The 26,410-nt window shown below is 46.6% G+C and overlaps 1 protein-coding gene across 15 annotated transcripts in view; it reads left to right on the top strand.

The window, feature by feature from the left end:
* The window catches only part of APLP2 (amyloid beta precursor like protein 2), a 72,609-nt gene that overhangs the window by 30,777 nt on the left and 15,422 nt on the right, over positions 1-26,410 (top strand). For 7 of the 15 annotated variants that reach the window (XM_032639416.1, XM_032639418.1, XM_032639415.1 and 4 more), the window contains exons 2-9: positions 5,525-5,698; positions 6,533-6,656; positions 18,512-18,624; positions 19,641-19,852; positions 20,230-20,420; positions 21,530-21,697; positions 25,108-25,238; positions 26,098-26,172. In XM_032639416.1, the coding sequence (XP_032495307.1) occupies positions 5,525-5,698; positions 6,533-6,656; positions 18,512-18,624; positions 19,641-19,852; positions 20,230-20,420; positions 21,530-21,697; positions 25,108-25,238; positions 26,098-26,172 (1,188 nt within the window). Of the gene's footprint in view, positions 1-3,995; positions 5,412-5,524; positions 5,699-6,532; positions 6,657-18,511; positions 18,625-19,640; positions 19,853-20,229; positions 20,421-21,529; positions 21,698-25,107; positions 25,239-26,097; positions 26,173-26,410 lie in introns of those variants that run through there. The other 8 variants (XM_032639420.1, XM_032639426.1, XM_032639424.1 and 5 more) reach the window with 2 other exon arrangements.

The raw sequence follows: 26,410 nt of genomic DNA, 5'->3' as shown, positions 1-26,410 counted from the left end.
ATCGGCGGGCGGATTCTTAACCACTGCGCCACCAGGGAAGTCCTTGGAGCTTTTTTAAATTGAAAGCTTCACGCTGTACTGCTGAGGAAGATGCACTAGGGACCTCAAACTGCAGTCACCCTTTGGACAGTAACAGAAGTGGAGTTTCTCATACGTGAGGTTCTGGGCAGAATTGTAATAGTCCTCCCATTGGAGATAAATCAAATGTAATATAATATATATATGCATGGGGTTTTACTACATTAAGGTATGTTCAGAATAAATAGTTACGTTTTTCAGGTATTGGGCCTGCTCTGATCATACTTGCTCGTTGCCCTACCAAAGAGCGTGTCTTCTCTTTGCGGATTGAAACCATGGAGTCACAGTCGAAATTCAGGCAAGCGATGAATAGGATTTAAAAAAATCAAAACTGTTTTATTTTGAACTAATTTTAGAGTTTTTAAAAAGTTGCAAAAATAGTAGAGGGAGTTCCCCTGTATCCTTAGACTGCGCTTCTCTTAGTATTAACATCTGACATAACCCTTGTGCATTTATCAAAACTGGGAGGTTGACATTGGTACAGCAGTGTTAACTTACGCACAGGCCTTATTCAGATACTGCTCCAGTTTTCCCACCAGTGTCCTTTTCCTGTTCCAGGATCCTGTCTGGGCTCCCACGTTGCATCTTTTTTCTCCATAGCTTCCAGTCTGAGACAGTCCCTCGGTGTGTCTTTCCTCATCTGTCCTCTTACACGAATTATGGCTGGTGACGTTGACGGCAGTGTCTCCACTGTGAAGTAGTTTGGCTTCCCTTTTGTAGTTAATATATTGGGGCGATAACCTGGAAACTGGATTTTTTAAACTTTGTTTGATTAAGTAAATCTTGGGTGCAGGTTTGTGGACACAGACCTAAGTCATTTTAATTTAGGAATCATGAAGTACCATTCAGAACTTAAACAAACAAATGAATACAGGATCTTCACATCCATGAATAGATTGTCATTTCACTGACATATTCATTTAAAAAAGGAGGGTTAGGGCTTCCCTGGTGGCGCAGTGGTTGAGAGTCCGCCTGCCGATGCAGGGGACACGGGTTCGTGCCCCGGTCCGGGAAGATCCCACATGCCGCGGAGCAGCTGGGCCCGTGAGCCATGGCCGCTGAGCCTGCGGGTCTGGAGCCTATGCTCCGCAACGGGAGAGGCCACAGCAGTGAGAGGCCTGCGTACCACAAAAATAAATAAATAAATAAATAAATAAATAAATAAATAAATAAATAAATAAATAAAAAGGCGGGTCTTTGAGAGGAGTCTGTGTCTTGATGTCACTCCTGTGCCGGTGGTGAGTAGGTGCTACATGTACAGTGCTCTAATGGGAGCTGGAGCTGTGCTGCCCTGCTTCTCGGGGGTACATGGACCACAGGAGCACTTCCTGTCGCAGGAAACAGACTCCCTCAGGAATAGAATAAAGCCCTCCTCTTTGGAGGACGCTCCCTCCATGGCAGGCACTTTCACAGAGCCTGGAGCCAAATTGGAATCTGAGGCAGTAGCTTTAGTGAGGAAGGAAGTAATGGATTACCTGTTTGCTTTGGATTGGGAGGCTTTGTGAAGGGAGGTGGGGCTGAGGTGGGCCCAGGAGTTGCTTCTCTTGAGGTGATGATTAAAGGAAGGCCCTGTTTGAAGTTACATTCAGATTTATGTTTGTTGCTATTTATTTATTGCGTTAAAGCCATTTCAGGTTTTCAACCAAGTTACTAGAAGCACTTTTTACCAAGTAGAATTTCCATCCTTGAGTAGCTGAGTCAAATTAATAAAATGGAATTTCTTAATAAGAATGAATTATTAAGTTAAATGGAAGTGCTGAACTAGGAAAGCAGTTGATGCAATTTGTTTTCAAAGCCTTAAAAATGCTGCAGTGTTCATAGATCAAGGGCTGGCCGCGGTGCCCAAGCGTGGGGCGTTAATTTTCTTTCCTAGAGGATTTCAGGTTCACAGGATATCGGAAGTGCTGACTTGGCAACGAAATCCCATTTGTAACATGTTAGGTTAGGAAACAGATTGATTTATACGTTGATGTAATGGGTCAAAGCACAGTGTGTGCCTCCGAAAATGGAGAGCACATTAAATAAGAGCATTTTCAAAGGAAAGAAGCACAAACATTACAGGAAAAAGCGATCCTGTTATACACTGGGTAAGGTTGGGGTATGTTTGGTTAGTTGATCCCTAGACGTGGTCCGCAGAGACTTTTTATATTCCAGATGATACCTTCTTGAGAGTCTCTGATGGCCACAAGGATTAATCTTTCTGAACTCAGAAATGAATCACGGCAGCATATGAGCTGTCTGGACTGATTCCAGTTACCCTCCTTTTCCTTGGTGGGAACTGATGTGAGGAGCTGTGGCTGCCAAGCTGCCTCTTCCTGCTGCTTTAACCTCTGGTATTTTAGATCCTCTTTGGGGAAGGCACTGTTGACCATCTCTGCAGAAAGATCAAATGCACTTAACCACCGATGTATGACCTCAGTGGTTGACCCGTAAACTGAGCATTTGTACAGTTGGAACTCTTGTGGCCTTTCAGCCAACAGCCATAGCGAGCCACACGTGGACTGTCTTCTTCAATGTTTTTTTTTTTTTAATTTTGCGGTACGCGGGCCTCTCCATGCTGTGGCCTCTCCCATTGCGAAGCACAGGCTCCGGACGCGCAGGCTCAGCGGCCATGGCTCACGGGCCCAGCCGCTCTGCGGCGTGTGGAATCTTCCCGGACTGGGGCACGAACCCGTGTCCCCTGCATCGGCAGGCGGACTCTCAAGCACTGCGCCACCAGGGAAGCCCTGTCTTCTTCAATGGGATGAGCGACTGCTTGCACAGTTTTGACTGTGGCCTGGGTGAGCTCATGTAATTGACTGATGCTCTTTCTTACCTGTATTCATTTTTGGAACTAAAGAGGCAAATGCCTCCCTCCCCCGCCTCTGTACTTCTGAAAGATTAGATACCACCCTGACATCCTAGTTAATGTTAAAATATACCGGTCCGTAGAGAGAATTTAGAAAGGATTGCTCAGCGTCTTTCACATTTAACTGTGGTAGTTCATTTATAGCAGGTTTAGGAAATACTTTCCTTCTAACCTGTAGATTTGGCTTTCTTGCTTACATATTTATCATGTCTTCCTGGATTTTCTTTGTTCGTTTCTGTCTGAGCTTTTGAAGAGTAGGAAGGAATGAATTTGCTGGAACACTGGTTTCGGTGCACAGAGCATCCCTGGGGTTTGCTTGCCTTTGTTTCTGTATGTACCACTTAATGTACTGTGTGCCCATTTCCCTCCGTATCATAACCCAAGTTTCTAGCCTTAATCCTCCCAGAAGAAGAATGGCCAGTAGAAGAGGCATTTTTGTGCACATCTCCAGCTCAGTGTGAGAATTAAGTGCCTTTGTCGTGTGCATCTTTATACCTTTTAATGATCTGTTTGAATTAAACGCCATTAAGGTACTACCTATACCTTCTTTCCACAGATACCTTTAAATGTTTTTTCTTTCTTTGGGGGAGACAGGACTTCACACCAGTCTATAGCTTCACGTGCAGTTATTGTGAACGCACAGGATCTGTGTCTTCTACTTTAATAGATGATTATTCATCACAGTGGGGTGACAGTCTATTCTACTTAATAAAGTTGCTGACTGTTCTCCTCGTTGGATTTAACTGAGGTGTTTTTCATCCCTGATTGATCTTGGCGACATTTTAGATCCAGATTAGCTTTCTCCCAGCATCCAGCAAGTGTTCATGCTTCCTTGTCTCGCGCTACTGGAAAGCAGGCTAATTTTAATAAGCTCCTAAGCAAAACGTGTAGGTGGTAAATTTGTCCTAGAAGATCGGGATGTATTTCAGAATCAAACGTAGGCTCCTAATTGGAAGGACCATTCATGTCTGTGTAGCCAGTCTATCAGCACAAATGCAGGAGACTTGCCTGGAAAGCACACAGTTTTCCGTATATTTTATAAGTCAGGGAATTCCCTGGCAGTCCAGTGGTTAGGACTCTGTGCTTTCACTGCCAAAGGCATGGGTTTGATCCCCGGTTGGGGAACTAAGATCCCACAAGCTGCAGGGTACGGCCAAAAAAAAAAAAAAAAAAAAGTCACATCTACTTTTTCTTGTTAATAGGAAAACCATTTATTACCAATGCTCTCTGCTCTTTTTGAAAAGATCATAATAAGCCAGATAGTCTAACCCGACCCCTCAAGTTTTAACATTTTAAAAAGATGTTTAATTTTTGTTTTGAAAGAACTTACCCATTAGGAGAGACCACAGAACTTTATTGTGAATGTAACCATCAATATTGGTATATCTTTAGATGCAGGGATGCCTGTGTTTTTTCTGGTGCACGAGACTTTGTGAGAGCCTCACTGTCATCGTACGTAAATGTTTTTTCTCACCTGTAATTTGTGAGCTATTGATGGCTACGGATAGTTGATTTTTTTCCTAACACGAGATAAAATTGTTCATGAAATCCCTTTTAGTGTTCTCTTTCCATGCACGACGCCGTTGCTCACTGAGTTATGCAAGCCATGCTGCCTCTTGGTCACCCCCCGGGCATCGTCACCCAGTCTTGCCTGCATTGCTGTCTGCCGGTGCTGCCTTACCCAAGTACTGTCATCTCTCCAGCTCCCTGAGCCATCCCCCTGCCTACAGAGAACATCATAGCTGCATTTGAAAAATATTAACTCTGTACTTAGAACCCTCAGCACTCCATCCTTTCTTGGTCGACAGACCATCCAGTCTTGACCATGTGTGCCACCCACCCTTTCCTTGGACCCTCCACAGACTCACAGTCTACATTCTCCCCCAATGGGGATGGCCAAAGCCACTCCAGTGTCACAGCCCTCGGACCCTCCACAGACTCACAGTCTACATTCTCCCCCAACGGGGATGGCCAAAGCCACTCCAGTGTCACAGTTCACGAAGCTTCCCCATCACCTCCTACCCAAGCCTAAGTCACATTCCCTTTTTGTTTTGTATGCTCCTTCAGCTCTATGACATCTGGGAATCTTTCTGTGTGAGAATTGACTCTTGAACTAGACCATAAACCCCAAGAGGGCAGGGGCCGTAACCTTTTGCTCAGCCTTGTGTCCTGAGCATTTAGCGCGTTGCTGTGCAAAAATAGTAGTTGCTCAGTAAAATGGTGTCATGTAAGTGAATTGAGTAAAATTGCTGGAACTCTCGCCGTTCTATACTTTTGTGTTTTGGTGTATTAAGGAATGGAAAGTGGGTTTGCTTGTATTAGAGGGGACTGCAGGTGGATTATGGGTTCCCAAGTCAGAAGTATCTAGACGGGGAGTGGTGGTTACAGTTCCCACGCACATTTCTCTCTGATTATATATGTCCAAAGGTCATTTTTTATTCTGGCTTAGTTCCTGGGAAAAGGATTTGTTTATGAAGAAAAAATAGTAAGTAATGAAGATTTTTTAAAAGGTCCATTCTACTGTCACAAACCGCTAAGTGACTCTCCCTCCATGCCACCTCTTGGGAGTGAACCTGGAATTTCTTTTCCCTTCGACAGGCCCTCGCAGCCAACGCTGGAACAGGGTTTGCTGTTGCTGAGCCTCAGATTGCAATGTTCTGTGGAAAGCTAAATATGCACGTGAACATTCAGACTGGGGAGTGGGAACCTGACCCGACAGGCACTCGGAGCTGCTTCGGAACAAAGGAGGAAGTTCTCCAGTACTGTCAGGAGGTAAGCGTGCTGCCAGAAACTTAAACGTTTCTGGGTCACGTTTGAACCTGTTTGCTTTAGAAATAGGTGCTCTGTCATTCTGCTGTTTTGACCTAAGACCAGGCTGGTGATGATGGGGGCAGCAGGCTTCTGTTCTGAGTGTGCACTTGGCCTGGGTGTGCTGGGAGCTCTCTGTCCTTTCTGGACGGAATACTGCAGAAGCTTGGCAGGGCCTTAGAAGTGCAGCCTGGTTCCCTTGGCTTCCCACATGTTATGGGAAGTTGTGAAACAAGCCCAGTGTCACGTGTGTGCTTGTGTTTTGCACTTGCTGGTAGAAGCCACCAGTATCATAAGGGATTATCTCATGTCTGATTCAACAGACTTTTTGGGTCAATGCTTGACGTAGAAAAGCGTATGAGATGTTTTAATTTCTTACCAAAACTAGCCTTTGGGGTCAGGGTTGGAATATTATTCTATAATTTCATTAACACACACTTCCATAGACTTGCCTCTTAAATGTTTTAGTTTTTGAACTCAGCTATTTACACACACCCTACAAGTGGACTTGATACCTAATAGACTTGTTTGGGGCTGAACGCTTGCTGCTTGTGTAGGTCTTTTTTCAAAGAGAATGTGTCAGAAGTGGTCCAAAATCTACCTGTCAAAAGAAAGCTAACAGTTACAGTATCTCTTTGCTTGATTAGTTCCGTTGGAACCAGGCAGCAGAGGGGACTTCAGCTTTACATAGGATGACGGGGAAGCTGAGCACGCAGACACTCGTCCTGGCTCACCAGCGAGCGTTCATCTTTTACGGACAAAGTCAGTCTACTGTGTGTGTTTCCTCTTCCCTTGCAGATGTATCCAGAACTACAGATCACAAATGTGATGGAGGCAAACCAGGCAGTCAGCGTGGACAACTGGTGCCGGAGGGACAAGAAGCAGTGCAAGACTCACATCGTGATCCCCTTCAAGTGTCTCGGTGAGCGTCCTGGAGCACCTCTGGGTTACCTCTCAAGAACGCGGGGTCCCCGGTTTTACATTTCATCTTCTGGCTCACAGTGAGATGTCGCCATCTGTCAAGAAGCCAAGGGCTGCAGGAACGTACTGGGGGGCTGTCTTTGGAATACTCAGGGCTTTCTGGTGTCGATAAGTCTGATGGTCACTAACGCCACCTCTCCCGTCGTGGGCGTCCTCTGCTTTTTCAGGATGAGCCTCTTCCACACCCCTGAGTGAGCGTGCTGCGCTCAGAGCGGCCCAGCTTCGTTCACACCGAGAGTTTGAAATTACTGTTGATAGCCCTGGGATCAGTAGTACCGAAGCAGCCGAGGGGTGGTCTTTCGTTCCCCTTTCTTTGCCCTACACACATTTTGCAAGCACCGAAATCCTGTATTGTTAGCCAGACCAAACCTGTGGCAGTTTTCAGAAGCCGAGGAAGTGAGTCGTAGCTGCCTGTAGACAGTCAGGGCTGCGTCGGCCAGGCCCTGTGCCACCTGCCTGACTGAAGCGTCAGCTGATAAGGGTGTTTATGACTCTGTGTGTTTCTGTTAGCAGTCAGACCTAACTCAAGTGCAGCCATAACATTTTATTACCCAGAAGTAGAGTCGCTGCTCCAAATGCCCTTTTAGTGAATGTGCTCATCCTGACCACTGAGCGTTGACACATCTAAGTTACGTTCATGCGTCTGTTGCCTGACTGACTCAGGAACAGATTTGGTCGTGGCAACTTAAAAGGGCAAAACGATCAATTTTAGATGATCCGCGATAGGACTGACATACATAGAGCACTAACATAGCCTGGCTAGCTCTGCAGATATATTTAATTTTAACCACTAACTTAACCTGTTCCCCTCCCTCCTTCATTAAAATCTTTCTGGGACTTCCCTGGTGGTGCAGTGGTTAAGAATCCGCCTGCCAATGCAGGGGACACGGGTTCGAGCCCTGGTCTGGGAAGATCCCACATGCCGCGGAGCAACTAAGCCCGTGCGCCACAACTGCTGAGCCTGCGCTCTAGAGCCCGCGAGCCACAACTACTGAAGCCCGTGGGCCTAGAGCCCGTGCTCCGCAACAAGAGAAGCCACTGCAATGAGAAGCCTGCGCACCACAACAAAGAGTAGCCCCCGCTCGCCACAACTAGAGAAAGGCCGCGCGCAGCAACCAAGACCCAGTGCAGCCAAAAATAAATAAATAAATTTATTTAAAAACAACAACAACAAAAAACTTTTCCTGACATGGAACTCATTGCTTTCTCCTTCTCACAGGTAGCAAAGTAACAGGAAGAGGCAGCAGCTGAATAACAGTATTTACCGTAGCAGTTACTTTGTTTTAAAAGTATTGAGTATGGGGGAAAAGAGGACAGGTGTGTGCTTAACACCATTTACTTAAAACTGAGCCCCATGCAGTAGTGTGAGGCTTGTGAATGGTTTTGTGTGGTGTGGTTTAAAGATGTTCTTTCATTCCCTTTGGCTGTAAGAAATCTCTGAGTATGAGGTTTCATTCATTCTGTGTAAAATTCTCAAACTTAAGAGAGTACCCTTGAATATTCATACACGATAGATAGTACCTAGCAATCATTTTCTTCCTTTTGCACAGTCATTACCAGAGGCTTTGTGGCCTGGTCTTCCCGATCCTGCATGTTCTTTGTCACTTGTTGGCTCCACTACCCACCCAGGACTCTGAGCTGGAGATCTGGGAGACCTGTATCTCCCCACACCCAGCCAGTTCTCAGGGCAGCCTGATTTTTACCTCTTAAGAATGGCTTATAACCATGGTTCCCAAACGGTGCACAAAGGCACCCCAGGGCACTAGGGATATTTTTGATTTTCAGGGAAAGCATGTCAGACATTGTGAGCTAGCTGGAGGCGTTCACGGTTTCAGCATCAGCTCATCCCGTTCCTTTCGATGACCTCATGTCTTTGTGAGGCTGCTTCTTAGTGGTTTCTGTGAGGAAAAGCCAGCATTGCACCAGAATTGCTGAAGGAATGGGGGTGATGGTGCTGAGTTTACTGCCGTGCAGGAGAAGCTGTGCAGTGCCCAGCAGGCACAAGGTGTCAGACACAGGTGCTTTTTACTAAGTTGTCGCCCTGACTACTTAACTTTTCGGCACCCTTTTGGCCTGGGGGGTGCTGTGAAAAACTTCCTGGGTCACCCAGAGTACCGTGACTGGGGAAACTTTGGGAACCTCCGACTGGTCCGTCCGAGTCCCCTGCTCTAGCTCAGTCTTTTATCATTTCCTGCCTGGACTGTGAGAACCGCTTCTGCGCGTTTCTCAGTTCTGTTCAGTCCATTGCCCTCCCTGATCCAAAATGAAGACTGAACTGTCTCTCCTGCACATAAAACCCTTCAGTAGCTCTAGCTCTTCTTCACCTAAAAGACCAGGTGTAAGCGCCCTTAGCACAGTTTGGAAACTGCATGGTGTGGCCCTTGCTTAGCTCTGCTCCGTGCCCCCAACCCCTGCTTCATCCTCCCCACCCCTGCTCCATGCTCCCACCACAGCACGTCCACCTCGTGGCTCCTGCCACGTGCAGTCTAGCTCCCACTGGAGTGACTTTATGTACTCTCTTTGCTTGGCGAGTTCTCCTTTTCACACTCATCTCAGGGACACCTCCTTTAAAGGAAGCCTTTCCTGCTGCTCTAATTTCTGTCTTGACGTCCAGGTTTCTCAGCTCCTCTTTGTTGCCGCCCGTGCCCCATCACCCTGCACGATGCCGGTCTGTTGATGTGTCTTTCTCCAGCTACACTCTGAGCACCTTGGGAGGAGGGTCACGGCTTTAGTCTTCTCTGTCCCCGCAGTCAAGACGGTGCCTGGAACTAGGATGCTGTCTGTTGATTGCAAGACCACTGCCATAGCTGGTGCACAGCGAAAATGTTCTTTTCTAAATGTTAGTTTGAGTTTTTCAGTGCCAGAGAACCAGACAATGCATGATATTGTCATTAACTAGATGCATAAAACAATTTGACCATAAACCATTCAATACCTTCTTTGCATTGTGGTCACTGAATAATGCATAATGCAGTCTTCAGTGTTACTGAAGTTATTGTGTTTACACAATTCAGACAGTTATTGTGTTTACAGCAGCATCCATTTGGACAACTTCTTAACCAGGAAGGAGAGCTTACCTGTTGGTATTTTTAAATAAGTAAAACAGTTGCCTGAGCCTAAGCTAGTAGGGGACCAGGTGGCTGGAGTTTAAGGGAGGTTAGGAAGAAAGTACTGCCAATTCCTTGTAATCATTTGAGAAGCAGAAGATTGTAATGTCTCTCCGTCCCCGTCCCCACCCCTTTAGAGTCCCCAGGCACTGGTTAATTATCAGCACCACTTTCTTTTTACCATAGGCTCCTTAGAAAGCCTTTTGGTTCTAGTCTTTCAGGGTTACTTTTGCCTTTTTAACTTAAAGATAATACGGGACTTCCCTGGCGGTCTGGTGGCTAAGATGCCGTGCTTCCATTGCAGGGGGCATGGGTTCGATCCCTGGTCAGGAAACTAAGATCCCGCATGCCATGCGGCATGGCCAAAAATAGGAAAAAAAAAATTAAAAATAATAACAGTTTTAAAATAATTTCAGGTTTACAGAATGGTTGCAAAAATAGTACAAAGAGCTTCCATTAAATCCTTTCCTCAGATTTTCCAACTGTTAACATTTGATTAATACGGTAAAATTAATCTTACCACTTGTATCTCCCCGCAGGTTTTGTTTTTGTTTTAAATCATTTAAGCTGTAGACATGGTATCCTTTTATCCCTTAATACTTCCATGTATATTTTTTATAAACAAGGACATTCTGCTATGTAACTATAGTACAGCCGTCAAAATCAGGAAATTATCATTGATATACTATCTAATCTACAGACCCTGTTCAAGTTTCACCTGTTGTTCCAACAACACCAGGATCTAATTCATTGTTTCAATGTTGCACTTAGTTCTCTCTAGCCTTTCCTTGTCTTTCTTTTTTTGTTTTTTTTTTTTTGTGGTACGCGGGCCTCTCACTGCTGTGGCCTCTCTCGTTGCGGAGCACAGGCTCCGGACGCGCAGGCTCAGCGGCCATGGCTCACGGGCCTAGCCGCTCTGCAGCATGTGGGATCTTCCCAGACCGGGGCACGAACCCGCGTCCCCTGCATCGGCAGGTGGACTCTCAACCACTGCACCACCAGGGAAGCCCCCTCCTTGTCTTTCTTAACTTTGGTGTTTAGAGTACAGGCCAGTGACTTTGTAGAATGCAATTTGGGTCTGTCTTACGATCATTTTGATTTGTGTGTTTTTGAGGGCACTGTCATAGAAGTGTTCTTCTCTCTGAATCCTCTTAGGAATTGCATGATGTCACTTTGTTTCATGACCGGTGATAACTTTTATCACCTGGCTAAGATGGTGTCTGCATTCATTTATTCATTTCATTATGGACTCACTGTCCAGATTTGTCCAGTGGGTCCCCCTTCATGCTGACTCCTGTGTCTTTTTGCTATGTCCCTATTATTCTCTGAAAGCTTCCTTACTTTCTGGTACAAAAAGATGCTCCAGGCTCATCCTGTGTTCCCTGCCCCACCCTTGGAGTCAGCCATTTCTCCAAGAAGAAATGGTTTTATTTAGTGGGGAATGGTATTTAGGAACCAAAATCTGGGTATTAGGTGTGCTTACTGCTATTATGTTATTGCTTCTAGGCCCACTCAGCAGACAGACCTGTGAAATACATTTATATACACATATTTATGCACATATAAATCTATATTTCTATACATGCGGATATTAAAAGCAGTGAGCTCATATCGATACCTCCAATCCCATTATCCTCAGTATATTTATTTATTTGCTCAGTATTCCCTGTAAATAATCAGTCTCTCTGCTTCTTAAAAACAGATTTATTGAGATATATTTCACATACTGTATAATTCATCCATTTTAAAGTGTACTATTGAATGGTTTATAGTATATTCACTGAGTTACACAACCATACACAATTCTTTTAACATACAAACTACTAAAAATTAATCCAGTAAAAAGCAAGCATCCTATATATTTTATTCACCAGAAATAACCACAGTGAGTCCTTTTATACACGTTAAGGTGAATACCATGTGTTGCAGTAAAGAGATGGCCATAGTGTGATTAGCTTCAGCCCTGAAACCCCCTTTAAGATATTACTGCCCAGCAAACCCAAAGCACAGGCAGGCCAAAGGGCAAAGAGATGGGAAAACAGGCTCTGTCTAATTGGTTGGGTACCCGTATTAATTGATTTGGTTGTTCAGGGGCGTTATGGATGTTCTCAGACACTGTTTTTGTTTGCCATTGTTTTGCTAGCTTTAGGGGAAGGACGTGTCTTGATTAGCACTCTTGAAGGCTGTTTCTCTGAGAATGAATTCAGGTAACGGGTAGTGTTGGCATCAGGCCTGGTGTCTCGCTGTCTGTAGACATCTGTGCACCTGCCACTCAGTTCTGCCCTATTTTGAGAGCATGCTTGACCACCCACCAGTGTGACTCTTTTCACTGATATTCAGTATATTTGGTGAGAAGTCATACTTCAACCTTGCCTCTCAAACTGAATCTTATATCTTACATTATTATGAATTGCCTGTTTATCCATAAGATTTTATCTAAATAATTAGGATGATCTGAGTGGGATAGAGTTGGTGAACTGTGAAGAAGCGAAGCTGCTGGTATTTGGGGGGAGGGAGTTAGTCATCTCTGACATTTGTATATAGACTGGCTCCTGCATCAAAAGAAGAGAGCTTTGTGAGCCCATAACTGTTTCTGTTGTTGCTAATTTCTGGAAGGAGATTTGGATGGGAATATTACTGTGGTGAAGACTGCCAGGAATGGTCTTGCTCTCAGAAGCTTTGAGGTGGGGCCCGGAGTGAGCTTGGAGCTTACTTGTCCACTGCAGGTGTCTGTCCGCAAGTCATCTTCTGCCTTTGAATTCCTGACAGTCCATCAGCACTTCACCCTGTTCCCACTGTGGGCCCTTGTGCAAGGTGTATGTTTCTGTTCATGACGATTGTTCAGGCTCTTTAACTTCTCAGAGCCCTATTTACCTCCAAGACATCTGCTAAGGGTGGCTACCAGACCTCTCAAAAACTCACGTTGTTGGATGGTCACGTTAATTTTCTTGGTTTTCTCTCATTACAGCAGGCTTTCGCCCCACTGCTTACAGCTTCCAAGGGCCCCGTAAATGACATGGTCTTCCTGTTTGCAACCAGAGAGTACTTTTTTTTTTGGCTGCACTGTGCGGCTTGTGGGATTTTATTTCCCCGACCATGGATGGAAACTGGGCCCTCGGCAGTGAGAGCACAGAGTCCTAACCACTGGACCGCCAGGGAAGTCCCAACCGCAGAGTACTTTTGCAGTAGGTTTATTTATACATATGAGTGTTGGTATCGAGGGGCTTCCCCAAGAGGGTGAGCAGCCATTGTTAACTTTGAAAGGAATGTTATGAACTCTGAAAAAGCTCTAAGACCTGATGGCTGCCATGACCCTGCTGGTGGGAGGTGGTATGAAAGATAAACAGTATCACGGGGAATGAGTGGAGACTGAAGATAAATCATAAATGCAGCTTAAATGAAAGCCTATGGTTTAGATTTTGCTAAATTGCCGTGTTCATTGACCAACTTATTGCCTTGAATAGCAAAAACAATATAGGTTTCCAGTGACTTAGGGAATTGTGGGCACTGTCTATTGTACTCCACCGGGTTAAATTGAGAATTGTTACAACCTTAGATAAACTTTTAAAGTGAGACCAAACCATCTTCATTGTTTTTCTGTAAAACAGAGTAATACTGATTTGCTTAGGTCAGTCTTTTTCCTAGAAGTTTCTGATAATTATTTGTATCAAAGGCAAAAAGTAGCAGTGAAATGACAGAGCTGATGCTGGGATTGAAATGTGTTCCTCTCTTAATTTACATGTTTAAAAAGGTTTTGGTTTTGTTTTAAATAAAAGAAATTGGGAAAAAGGAAAGCAAAAACAATCCTTTCCAGTTTCTGCGCTCCATTAACCATATTAACATTTTGGTGTATAGACAAGACTTTTTTTCTTTGGATACACATGGAAATGTGTGTGCTTTTAAATGCTTTTTTTTTCCCCCTAAATTGAATCATGCTAAATATGCTTTCCTGTTTAGTGCTTTTTTAAAAAATTGACATTTATTGAACATCTATTATGTACCACTCTTAGGGATGCATACATCTTTTGAGTCTGTCTTTTTAAACAGATTTAGCCTTAAGGAGTTAACCAGGCTTAAGGAGAGGTTAGGGATATCGGGTGTGTTTATTCCTTTGCTTATTTGTTTAATGATTGTTAAAATTGTTAAACCGTCGTGGAAATGGAAATGTTTCCATGTTATATACAGATATTTAACCATGTTTCTTATAACCCCATGGTATTCCATTAAGTACCATTATTTAACTAATTCCCTATTGAGGAACATTTTGGTTGGTTCCATTTTTTTTTTTTTTTTTTTTTTTTTTTTTTTTCGCATTACGCGGGCCTCTCACTGTTGTGGCCTCTCCCGTTGCGGAGCACAGGCTCTGGACGCGCAGTCTCAGCGGCCATGGCTCACGGGCCCAGCCACTCCGCGGCATGTGGGATCTTCCCCGACCGGGGCACGAACCCGTGTCCCCTGCATCGGCAGGCGGACTCCCAACCCCTGCGCCACCAGGGAAGCCCTTTTTTTTTTTTTTAATAAATTTATTTATTTTATTTTTGGCTGTGTTGAGTCTTCGTTGCTGCAAGCATCCTTTCTGTAGTTGTGGCGAGCGGGCTTCTCATTGTGGTGGCTTCTCTTGTTGCAGAGCATGGGCGCTAGACGCACAGGCTTCAGAAGTTGTGGTTCACGGGCTCTAGAGCGCAGACTCAGTAGTTGTAGCGCACGGGCTTAGTTGCTCCGCAGCATGTGGGATCTTCCCGGACCGGGGCTTGAATCCATGTCCCCTGCATTGGCAGACGGATTCTTAACCACTGCACCACCAGGGAAGCCCTGGTTCCGGTTTTTTGATATTAAAAATTCTGTAATGAATATCTTTGTTCACTTTCTTAATTACTTCCTAAGAGTACGGTTTTAGAATTGGAATTGTTGAATCAAAGAGTGCTATTCTGTTTTAAATCAGTGGCATTAGTTCTTTTCTGGTTTTCAGAGGTCAGACAGATCAATTTAATCATGATTCCATAGCAGAAGATTGATGGCGTTTAATCTTACAGTTTAGCATGGAGTTAATTATTAAATTTCTTGCGTTAAAAATTTTTTAATTTTAAACTTAATTTCATTTTGAGATATTTCAAGCATACTGAAAAAATAAAACGTAATATGATAGTCATATACTCACTGTCCTGATTTAAGTTCTTCCCCGTTTTGCCATATTTGCTTTTTTTTTTTTTTTTTTTTTGGGGGGGTGCCGCTTTGGGTCTTTGTTGCTGCTGCGTGCGGGCTTGCCATATTTGCTTAATCTCCATCTTATTTTTTAATTAAGGGATCAAATGTCCCAGAGTCCCATCCTTACATCCCTTCCCTCCCTCCCTCCCTACCCTTGGAGATCACTGCTACGCCACTGTCAGGGTGGATCATTCCCATGCCTGTTTTTATACTTTTGCTACATACGAATGTGTCTATAAACAATTTGTTTTTGTGTTTTAAAGCTGACATTAATGGTGTCATACTGCACTTGACCTTTTATAACTTGCTTTTTTACTTTATATCATTTTGGGGTTTATCTAAGGTGTAATATAAGCAGATTTAGTTAATGCATTTTTAACTAAGATGAAACGATATGTCGTACTCCACTATATTTTTAAAACCCAGTTTGGTTATTGTTTCTATAGAATATATATAGTAGTGAAATTGCTGTCTAAACTTTTTCTCTGAGTTGCAGTTGTACATATAAAATTGAGGTTTTACAAATTAAAGGATATGAACTGTTGGCTAACTATAGAGTTCTTGATAACTGTGGTTGTATAGTTTGATTTGTATAAAACTAGTTACTTGGGACTTGAAACTAACAGCATTAACATCAGTAGTTAGAGCTAATACTTAAATAATTCTTAGTGCTGACTGTGTACCAGATTCTGCTCTAAGCTTTTCCCGTGTTGTACATATTACATCTGGCCTCACAGCAGCAAGTTAAAGAAACTGAGGCACAGAAAGTTTGAGTAACTCGCCCAAGACCTCTCTGCTAGTAGCAGTGGTGCTGAGATTAAACACTGGCATTTAGCCCTGTACACACTGCCTCTTAAGTGTACTTTTTGTTGCTTTTTTGTCGTAAATTAACAAACATAGGGAGTTCCCTGGTGGCCTAGTGGTTAGGATTATGGGCTTTCACTGCTGAGGCCCGGGTTCAATCCCTGGTTGGGGAACTGAGATCCCTTAAGCCAGGAGGTGCGGACAAAACAAAAAGAAAAAAATATATATATATAAAGATTGCTTAGTCCATACAGTCACCATCCACAGTGTGAGCTGGTGGTTGGATGCCAGAATTTCAGTGATTTGTACTTAGACTGAGTATCGGGGTGCTTCTCCTGATGGAGGCGAATCCTAGTTTACCCCTGGGCTTTGCTTTTTAAGCTTCGATTTTAAGCCTGGTTGATGGGTAAAGCTTGTTTCTATCTCCCTTTGGGGCCCTCGAGGGCAGCACCGTGTCTAACTAACCATTGTGCTCCTGCATTAGTGTCAAACTGAGCTATCTGGTCCCCGAAGTCCCTGTGCTAATGGCAGAGTGAAACCTCACTGCCCTGCGGAAGGCTGTTTTGATGTGCGGTGGCTGCCTGTGATGGCGGGAGCACATCTCCCCCTCACAGCAGATCAGGGGCTGCCCTTTGCCTCCGCATGGGCAGCGGAAGGACAGACTTCTCAGGCCCAGAGACCGAGGCCTGAGCTGCAATGAGGGTGGGGAGCGGGTCTGCATATAGACTTCCTGCTAGTTCAAGTCTTAAGACCTTTTTTTTTTTCCCCCGCTTGGCTTGGGGGATCTTAGTTCCCCGACCAGGGACTGAACCCAGGCCCCAGCAGTGAGAGCGCCGAGTCCTAACCACTGGACTGCCAGGGAATTCCCCCTAAGACCTTTCTTAGGCCAGATTACTTTCTTATTAGACTTTCCTTTTCCTTTTTTTTTTTTTAAACCTCAGAGGTTAGCCTGCCTGTTTCCTTTTCCCTCCCCTACCTATTGCGTCTCTCCTGAGGTAAGTACCACCTTGGTTTTCTTGCACTCGGACCCTCAGTAGAGCATGTTGGTGATGCATCAGAAGCGCCTGGGATGCTTGTTCAGTGCAGATCACTGAGTCCCGAATTAGACCTATTGAACCAGGTTCTCTGGGTGATGAGCCAGTGATTACGTTTTTAGCTTTTTATTATGGAAGTTACAAACATATCCAAACACAGAGAAGATTATCGCATTAACCCTCATGTGCTGTGTAACGGTTCACGAACCACTCACCCTGTCTGTAGCCAATCCGAGCTACCCCTCATTATTCGGAAATAAGTCACAGATACCGTTTTTATTTTCCTGTAAATACTTCAGCATGTATTTCTAAGAGATAAGGACTCTATTTTCTAAGCAGCTATGTGTATTTTTCCCCCAGCTTTTTATTTTTGAAAGGTTTCAGACCTATAAAAAAATGCAGTAGTACTATACAGTACTCCATACCTGTTACCTGTGTTTCCCAGTTTTGCCTTATCTATCTCACTGTGTGCATTGTGTGTGTCTTACTTACTTTTCATTGTTAGGCCATCTGAAAGTGAGTTGGGACACTAAGATAGTTCACCTCCAAGTAGTTTTCAGCTTGCTTTTCTTAAGAGCGAGGGCATTCTCCTGTATGACTGTGATACAGCGATCACACATGGGACAATTGTCCTAAATGTTCAAATAATGTCCTTTACAGCTCCCTTTTAAAAAGGGTCATACATTATATTTAATCTAGGCATTTCCTCAGCTTTTTCTTTTGAATCTTTTATTTATTTTATATTACTTTATTTTTTTGGCGGCATGCGGGATCTTAGGTCCCTGACTAGGGATTGAACCCGTGCCCCCTGCACTGGAAGTGCAGTCTTAACCACTGGACCACAGGGAGGTCCCTGAATATTTTATGACAATAATATCTTTTAAGAGTCTAGGTCATTTGCTTAGCACTATCTCTGAATTTGAATTTGTCCTATTGTTTTGTATGATTAGAGTCAAATGACATATTTTGGCAGAAAGACTGTGTAGGTGATCTGTTCTTAGAACATCACTTAAGTCAGCTTGTCCAGTTAAAGTAGTGTCTGCCAGCCCTTCCCACTGCAAAGACACGTGTTCCCCTTCCTAATTAACACTCCACTGATGATTTGTACCTGCATCAGTTATCGCAGTGGTGGTTTGTCTTAGAGCTAGGTGTCTGTAGGTCCACAAAGGGCGAAAGTAAGATTCACCTGTTCTTTAGGAGAACACCCAGTCTTAGTTTCCTGGGCGTTTTGTTATTAGAACTGATGTGGGCAGAAATAGAAGTAAGAGGCTAGGAATGTTGTCCATGTGAAGCCAGAGGTGGTGGGGAGTAGCTGTGTGTGTTTGAGGTCATGTACGGGAGTTCTCTTCCCGTTTCCCCCGTAGGGTGCCATAGCCCTGCTCCAGAAGTTAAGGGATTGAGGTCAGGAAGGAGTGAGGAAGTCCTGGGCTTTGCGGTTGTAACAGAGTGTTGAGCTCTTGTGGCTGCTGGCCTGGAGCTGAAACGTCCAGTTGGCTTCGGAAGATGAGGTGCACATCAGCGTATACGCATTAGAGACTGCTCCTGTCTGCCCGTGACTGTGTGACCGTCACGGTAGCCTGCAGTCAGGGTTCTTTTCACCTTGAATCATGATCAGATTTGCTTCTGACAAAGCTTCTCTTTTCCAGTGGGCGAGTTTGTAAGTGACGTTCTGCTAGTTCCAGAAAAGTGCCAGTTTTTCCACAAGGAGCGGATGGAGGTGTGCGAGAATCATCAGCACTGGCACACTGTGGTCAAAGAGGTAAAGGAGTGGGTGGGAAAGTCGGGCGTTGTTTAGGAAAGTAGTATTTTTTCTCGACACCTTACCATAATTTTATTTTATTATTTTATTTATTTATTTTTTTTTTTGCGGTACGCGGGCCTCTCACTGTTGTGGCCTCTCCCGCTGCGGAGCACAGGCTCCGGACGCACAGGCTCAGAGGCCATGGCTCACGGGCCCAGCCGCTCCGCGGCATGTGGGATCTTCCCGGACCGGGGCACGAACCCATGTCCCCTGCATTGGCAGGCGGACTCCCAATCACTGCGCCACCAGGGAAGCCCCTTACCATAATTTTAAATTAATTTTCTTTCCCTTTGCCTCATCAAAGTTTACAGTTACTTGTATCTTTTAAATTAAAACTATTTGGGAGAAGAACAGATATTTTTGTAAGGAAGCACAGTATTAACAGTTCAGCCCCTGAAGTCAGGGACATGAAAAAGATCGTTAAGTAAGGATTCTGTCGGCAGGGCCCCCAGCAAGGCCACCCAAACCCTAAGGCGTGTGTGGAAATAGCCAGTTATAGGACATCTGTGTCTGGACATGCATGCTGTCAGGTTTAGATATCATTTCATTCTTCCCGTGGGGAGAATGACCCTTTCTTAGCTTGTCCTCTGAGTTAAGTTGGTTTTCCAGCCAGTTGCCTTTCTTTTGTCTAGTTCTGAAGTAATTCTGAATTCCTCACCAATTAGGAATGTATGTTACCATTGACCACCATTCACCCGCGTCGACAATTACTAAAAGAAACCTCCTTTCCTTAATTTTATTCCAACTTTGGGCTTTCATTGGTTTTAGCCCAGATGATGTTTCCCCCTTGCAAATTAAGCAAGATTTGTAAGTCTTAAAATAGTAGGGTCGCAACTTTTTGGCCAAAAATGTATGTGTCCGTGAGAAAGGCTCACGTTGTGGTTTCGTAAGGGTTTCTTTTGGGTAAAGCTGGGGATCGGGGGTCTTTGGCCACACTTGCTGTGCTCTGATGTTGGTGTGTGGGTTTCCCTCAGGCCTGCCTGACTCAGGGAATGACCTTGTACAGCTATGGCATGCTGCTCCCCTGTGGGGTGGACCAGTTCCACGGCACCGAGTACGTGTGCTGCCCTCAGACAAAGGTTGTTGAATCTGCTGTGTCAAAAGAAGAGGAGGAGGACGATGAAGAGGACGATGAGGAGGACGATGAAGAGGACGATGAAGAGGAAGACTACGATATTTATAAAAGGTAACCTCCTGCCCGGAGCCTGCGGATGTGGCCGTGGCTGCTGGTCCCTGGCTTCCGGGCGAAGCAGGCATTGCCCGTTCCTGCCAGAGCTGGGCTGGCACATCTCATTTGGGCCGTGGCTGAGCCCAGGCACGCCAGTGGCCTTCAGCTGCGTGTCACCCCGGCCACGTGCCTTTCTGCAGGTTAGCCCAGCCCCTGCTGCCTGGTGGTCCCCTTCCACTGAGGCGGCCGGGCTGAGGGCTTTAGCGGCACGGCTCACCATGGGCTGAGCTTATTTCCTGCCTCTGTCTTTGTGTTTCAGAACAGGGAAGGGACTCATTGTTGCGCTCTGTGCATAGCCACTGGTATTAACCTTCCTTTTTTATTGTGACCTTTAGTGAATTTCCTACCGAAGCAGATTTGGAAGACTTCACAGAAGCAGCTGTGGACGAGGGTGAGGAGGAAGTGGTGGAAGATCGCAATTACTACTACGACGCCTTCAAGGGAGACGGCCGCCACGAGGAGAGCCCGACCCAGCCCAGCCGCCATGGGACCACTGCAGAGAAGGAGATCTCTCACGGCGTCAGAGGTAACCCCACGGAGAGCCGCCGCGGCTGTAAAATCCACCTGGCGGTCATTTACTTAGAATTTGTTAATATTCTCTAATTTGCCTAGAGACTGCTTTCCTCACAGGTAAGTCAGGAGGGTGGCTTCATGCCCCGAAGGTGAGGTCAGCTCTGGGCACTGCAGGGTCTGGCGGTTGACAGATTTTAATCAGGAAACTAAGCTTCACATTGTAAGGACTTAACTAGAGAGTCAGAGAGACCACGTGGTCTGCCATCGGGCAGGATTCTTCCACATCCAGCCGGAAATGTTCTCTCCTGAGGGGGCTCCCCTTCCTCAGTAACTGCTGAAGCCCCAACCTGTTGGAGTGGAAGTCACTTCCTTGGTTCCTTTCCTGAGTGTGTTCCCATCTGTAGGCTGCCCTGTTTGTCCATCAGAAAGAGGTTTGCAGCTGGGAGGGTGGAATTTGATGACCTACCGGGTAAGGGATCAGGGCCAGCAGTGTTTTCATTTCACCATTAAAAAAAAAAAAAAAAAGTTGTGACAGTTCTAGACCATTTTATGTGCGGCCTCCTGCTCATAGTATATTCGAAACCAATTAAGATCTGAAGAATTATTCAGGATTCAACGAGGAGCAGATGACTCAATGAGTCCAGAAGTTTGTGATTCACCCTGGAGAACATAAAACGTACACTCGTCCTCTCCGGGGGCCTAAGTAGCGTTTACGATGGTTACCGCCAGTGAAACAGCCTCTGCCCCTGCACTGTCTCCTTCTGCCCTTGACACCCCCGAGACGGCCAAACCAGGCAGCTGTCCCCACCTCACAGATCAGAAGCGTGAGGCTCCTCCATGTCAGCCCTGCCCCGCTCTAGACTCTAGACAGTGCGGAAAGCACCAGTCCATATTCTCAGGACCTAAGGGTCTCTCTTGCATCAGGAAGGAAAACGACCGCATCCTCGGTGCTGGCTGGCAGGAGTTGGCAACTTCGTTGGCCTGGGCGCCCGGTGCTGTCCCATCTTGGCCTTCGCTGATGTTAAGCGTCGCCTGGTCCTTCTCCCCTTGCTGGTCTGTAGCTCTGTGAACCGCTGGAGCTGCTGCCCGGCCCCTGCTGACATTCTGACCGTTTCCACACAGCTGTCTGCTCCCAGGAGGCGCTGACGGGGCCCTGCCGGGCCGTGATGCCCCGGTGGTACTTCGACCTCTCCAAGGGGAAGTGCGTGCGCTTTATATATGGCGGCTGCGGCGGCAACAGGAACAATTTTGAGTCTGAGGAGTATTGTATGGCTGTGTGTAAAGTGATGAGTAAGTCCCGCCGCCCTGGCTGTGCAGCTCCATCCCGTCCAGCGTTCTGTCCCCCGGTGTCCTCGTGACCGCGTCTGTGTGGTGCTCCCTGCCCACTCGGTGTTCGCTGTTGGTCGTCTGCTCTTCTCTCTGTGCTTTCTAGATCTAGCTTTGCTTTCCTGTCGGCAGTTGTCAGCTCAGTTTTCCGTGTCCTGTGCTCGCCGTGGGCCCGTGGAGGTGGAGGTGGTGGTGGTGGTGGTGGAGGAGGTGATGGTGGAGGTGGTGGAGGTGATGGTGATGGTGGTGGTGGAGGTGATGATGGTGGAGGTGGTGATGGTGGAGGTGATGGTGATGGTGGAGGTGGTGGAGGAGGAGGTGGAGGTGATGGTGATGGTGGAGGTGGTGGAGGAGGTGATGGTGATGGTGGAGGTGATGGTGGTGGAGGAGGTGATGGTGATGGTGGAGGTGATGGTGATGGTGGAGGTGGTGGAGGAGGAGGTGGAGGTGATGGTGATGGTGGAGGTGGTGGAGGAGGTGATGGTGATGGTGGAGGTGATGGTGGAGGTGGTGGAGGAGGTGATGGTAGTGGAGGTGATGATGGTGATGGTGGTGGTGATGGTGGTGATGGAGGTGGTGACAGCGGTGATAATGGGAGCAGTGATGGCGGAGGAGATGACGCTCCCTCCCTGCCACAGCGGGGAGCCAGGGGCCTGCCCTTTCTCATCCGGAGCCTCCGTGTTGGTTGGGTTGGGAAGGCGGCCCTGCCCTCCTCTGTCTGAGGCTGAAATGCACGAAGGACAAGCGCACAGGTCGTGAGTTCTGCACATCTTGTGTCCAGGCTTTTCTCTCTCACTCTTGTGTTGAGCGGCCCTGTGCCGACCCCCCCATGATGCACACTAGCTAAGGGGATCACCCGCTCTCCAAAGAAGTGACAATAAGGACACTTCAGGGAGCCGAGAACACTGGAACATCTTGCCATACGCACTCCAGGGAGCGTGCTCTGCAGCCAAGTGGTGGTGACTCCGTTTCCCCAGTATTCTGGCAGCGCTGGATCAGGCCTAGCTTCAGGAGTTTTAGTTTATGCGTTCTTTGGTCACAAAGAAATTCAGCGTTCAGTTGAGTCAGGTTTACTTCGCTGTCGGTAGGTTGCCTTTCTTCATAGTTCCCCCTTCTCCTGTTTAAGACCCTCTTTCTTGTCTGGAGCACTTCTGACACGTGTGTAGGAAAACCCTCTGGCTAGGCAGACCCTTCTTCATTCTGATTCTAGAATAATGAGCTGTGCTGCCATTCCTGGTATTTGCCCTAAAGATTTGTGGCTGTAGCTTCTGACGGTTTTTCGTTCATATGCCATCTTGTTCCCTCTTTCCTTCCCCAACCAAAAGATTATTTAAATCTTAATATGATATGGTTTACTTTTAGTGCTTCCACTCCAGCTGCTGCTTGGTGAACTTTTTATTTGAAATGATTGAAAAGATGAGAAGACAAATGAGCCCTTGGGGAACGTTGGTGGCAGAAACTTTTTTATTTAGGAAAGATGGAGACAGAAATTTTTGTGATACTTCCTGCTTTGTAAAACTTCTTAAACTAAGGGGCAACAAAACGCTGTTTGGGGTCAAAGCCTGAGGAATCTGGGTCGTTAAAGGTCTCGCTGAATGTGGAGGTGCAGTCTTTACCCAGAGGGTCAGGTGGACGGTGTCGTAAGACACCGGGGACTGGCAGATTGCTGGAGCGTGAACAGTTGCGAAGCCTGCAAGGTCGTGCTTCCCGACAGGCCATGTGCTTGGGGCCCGGCTGGAGGGCTTCGGAGCCTAGAAGCATCACTGCTCCTGTGGGCAAGTTTGCTTCCCTCCTTGAAGGGGACTGAGGCCTGCGCATTTCCGGCTTCCTGAGCTGGTCGCTTGCACACAGACAGAGGGATGTGGTTCTAGGTTTGAGCCCATCCCATCGTGTCTTCAGAACCAAACCTCCAGACCTGCTGCCCCTTTGCCCTCTCTTTCCGGCGTGGGGCGGGGGTGGGGTGGGGCAGCGGCAGCTTGTGCTTGCTTGTATTACCTTCATCCGGCCCGGGGATATGAACCAAAGGCTCTGCCTCCAACAGGTAAGCCTTTAAGCTGCGGACATGCGCCGCCAATGGCGACGTGTTTGTCGGCACCAGTGGAATTCAGTGCTTCGAAATTCTCCTGGCTGAGCTTTTGAGTATTGTGGGGAATGTGGTTTCTGAAGCTAGCTGTATATATTCTGATTTAGTTATAGTCTGGAAATTGGCTGTTGAGATCCTATTTAAATTAATGTAGGAGGCAGATGTTCTCGACAAGACTTAAGCCATAGCTTCTAGGGTTAAAACTCAGTGAAAGAGGGTGAATGAAGACACCCCACCCCGATTTAAGGACTGCGGAGTGGCTGACGTACTTGTGGTCACACTCATCGTTTACACAGCTGGTCTCATGTTGTGTTAAAATCACGCAGTTCTGGAAACTGGGAGAATTTGTTTTTGAATTAAAATTCGTTGAACTTGGCCTTTGCTCTCCAAGTGGCTCTCAAGTGTGTCCCGATGGAACAAGTTGTGTAAGGAGGTTGCCTGACATTCCTCCTTGGCCTGGGAAATCCCCAGTGAGTTGGGGTAATGAGAATTTCCACAGGTATTTCTTAAGAGGTAGACTTGTCATCTCAACCCTTCCTGGGTTAGGATAAGCTCCTTTGTGCAGACGCACGTCTGCCTGGGGCTGGTAGGAACTCAGGAACTTAGACTAGTGCGGAGTGTTTGTTCTAACGGGTTTGTTCCCTGGGTGGTGGCCTGGTGGGGCCAGTGAGTGCCATGGATAGAAAAGCCCAAAGCATCTTCACACTCGTGGTAAGCCCTTGTCCAGTACATTGCCCCTGCTGTGGGGCTGGGGCTGAAAGACCTCCATTGGAACTGAAAACTAAGCAGCTGGAGCTGAAGCATTTGGACTTTCTCTGCCCAGTCTGTGTGCAAAGAGCATTCAGCTGAATCAGTTGCCCAAAGTGAGTTGTGACCTAAAAATAGCCAGAGAAAAAGAGGAGACCTGAGCCCTGCAGTGCCTTTGCACGTCTGACTTCAGCCCTGTCTCTGGTCAGATGCTCTCAATAGGGCAGTTCTTGTTTAGGTTTTAAGGTTTCAAGAACTGCGGGAAGGTATAGAAGTGGTTTCCTTTTCTGCCCCTGAAGTCCTAAATAGATGCCTCACTGGTCCTGAAGTACGGGGGGGAGTGCGGACAGGCCTGGTGGCTGGATACTGGGTAAGGAAGATGGAGTGGAGTCCCAGCAGACGGGCGCACCCTGCCCTTGAGCGCGGTGCTGGCTGGACACGCCGGTCCCGTCTGCAGGCCCAGCCAGGCTTCGCTCCCTGAGCATCGTGCGACTTCAGCGTGGGGCTGGCCCCTGGAGAGAACCCTCTGGTCCCTTTGTTTCAGTTCCCCCAACTCCACTGCCGACCAACGATGTCGACGTGTATTTCGAGACCTCAGCAGACGACAACGAGCACGCACGCTTCCAGAAGGCCAAGGAGCAGCTGGAGATCCGGCACCGACACCGGATGGACAGGGTAAACCTCGGGCTCCCTTATCTGCGTGCTGTCAGGCGTCAGCTGACTTGGGGTTCGTGGCTGAGGCGGAGGGATGCCACCTCCCCAGGTTGTTGCGCTAATAACCGAGTTAGGACAGGTGAGGTGTGAGAGCGTAGGCCGGCCTGCCTTCGGGGCGGAGCTAGTCCCCTCCCTCTGTCCATGATAATGGAATTATCCTCTGAGTGCTTCTCTGTTCCAGACTCTGCCGAGGAGCGCTTCCTGTAAACATTACGTTCTGCTGCTTTTTCTTTGCCATGAACTAGCTTTTTAAATTTTTTTATTTTGAAGAAGGAAACTTTATATCAATACTGTAAGTAGAAAGCTAGTATCATTTGCCATTAGAACAAGGTAACTAGAAAAAGATACTGGATCAAAGCAAACAGTGTTAAAACATTCCAGCTGGATACTGTGGCCTGCATAGTTTCAGGGATGCTTCTTTTCCTTCAAGGAGTTATAAGTGCCAGAGCAACAGAGCGCCAGAGTGCAACTTTCTCCTAGACTTACTTGGAAAGGTTGAAAAAAAAATTGAAAAGGGAATTTTTTGCTAGGTCTGGGTACCACCTAAAATCCCACACATCCCCTGTGGTGGGCTTGTATGCTGGGAACTGCTTGTTACTCTGTTTTAACCACATCAGTTCTGAGAAGTCGGTACGAGAGCTGACGCCCTGCATCTTCTGAGGCAGCAGTTCTGGGACAAACCCTGAGCTCATGGGTTTGTGGGATGTAATTTCCTTGTGCACTTTTCCACATTACATTCAGGGCTTGGCAGTATTTTTAGAAAACGGGGGAATTGTTTCAGAGATTATTCTGGTTATAGTGGCTTTGACCTTTGTTCCAGGTGAAGAAGGAATGGGAAGAGGCTGAACTTCAAGCCAAGAACCTCCCCAAAGCAGAGAGGCAGACTCTCATTCAGGTGAGACGTGTCCTCCAGAGAGGGGCTCCCAGGCTGACCCTTTGGAGTATGGTCGGAGCCACAGTCCCCACAAGTTAGAGTTTGACACCCCCTTTTGGTTGAGCGCTTATGTTACGAGGAAATTTTCACTGGCCGGCTTTGTTTTTCACCTACCAACTGGCGTTCTCTAGAATTGCTCACCTACGGTGGAGGGAAACCGAAGCTCGGAGCAGAGCACACCTCACTCATGCCTGGAAGT

This window comes from Phocoena sinus, chromosome 8 (genome assembly GCF_008692025.1).
Source record: "Phocoena sinus isolate mPhoSin1 chromosome 8, mPhoSin1.pri, whole genome shotgun sequence".
Taxonomy (NCBI): domain Eukaryota; kingdom Metazoa; phylum Chordata; class Mammalia; order Artiodactyla; family Phocoenidae; genus Phocoena; species Phocoena sinus.
Note: the sequence above shows the minus strand (reverse complement) of the source record. Positions and strands in the feature narration are given on the sequence as shown.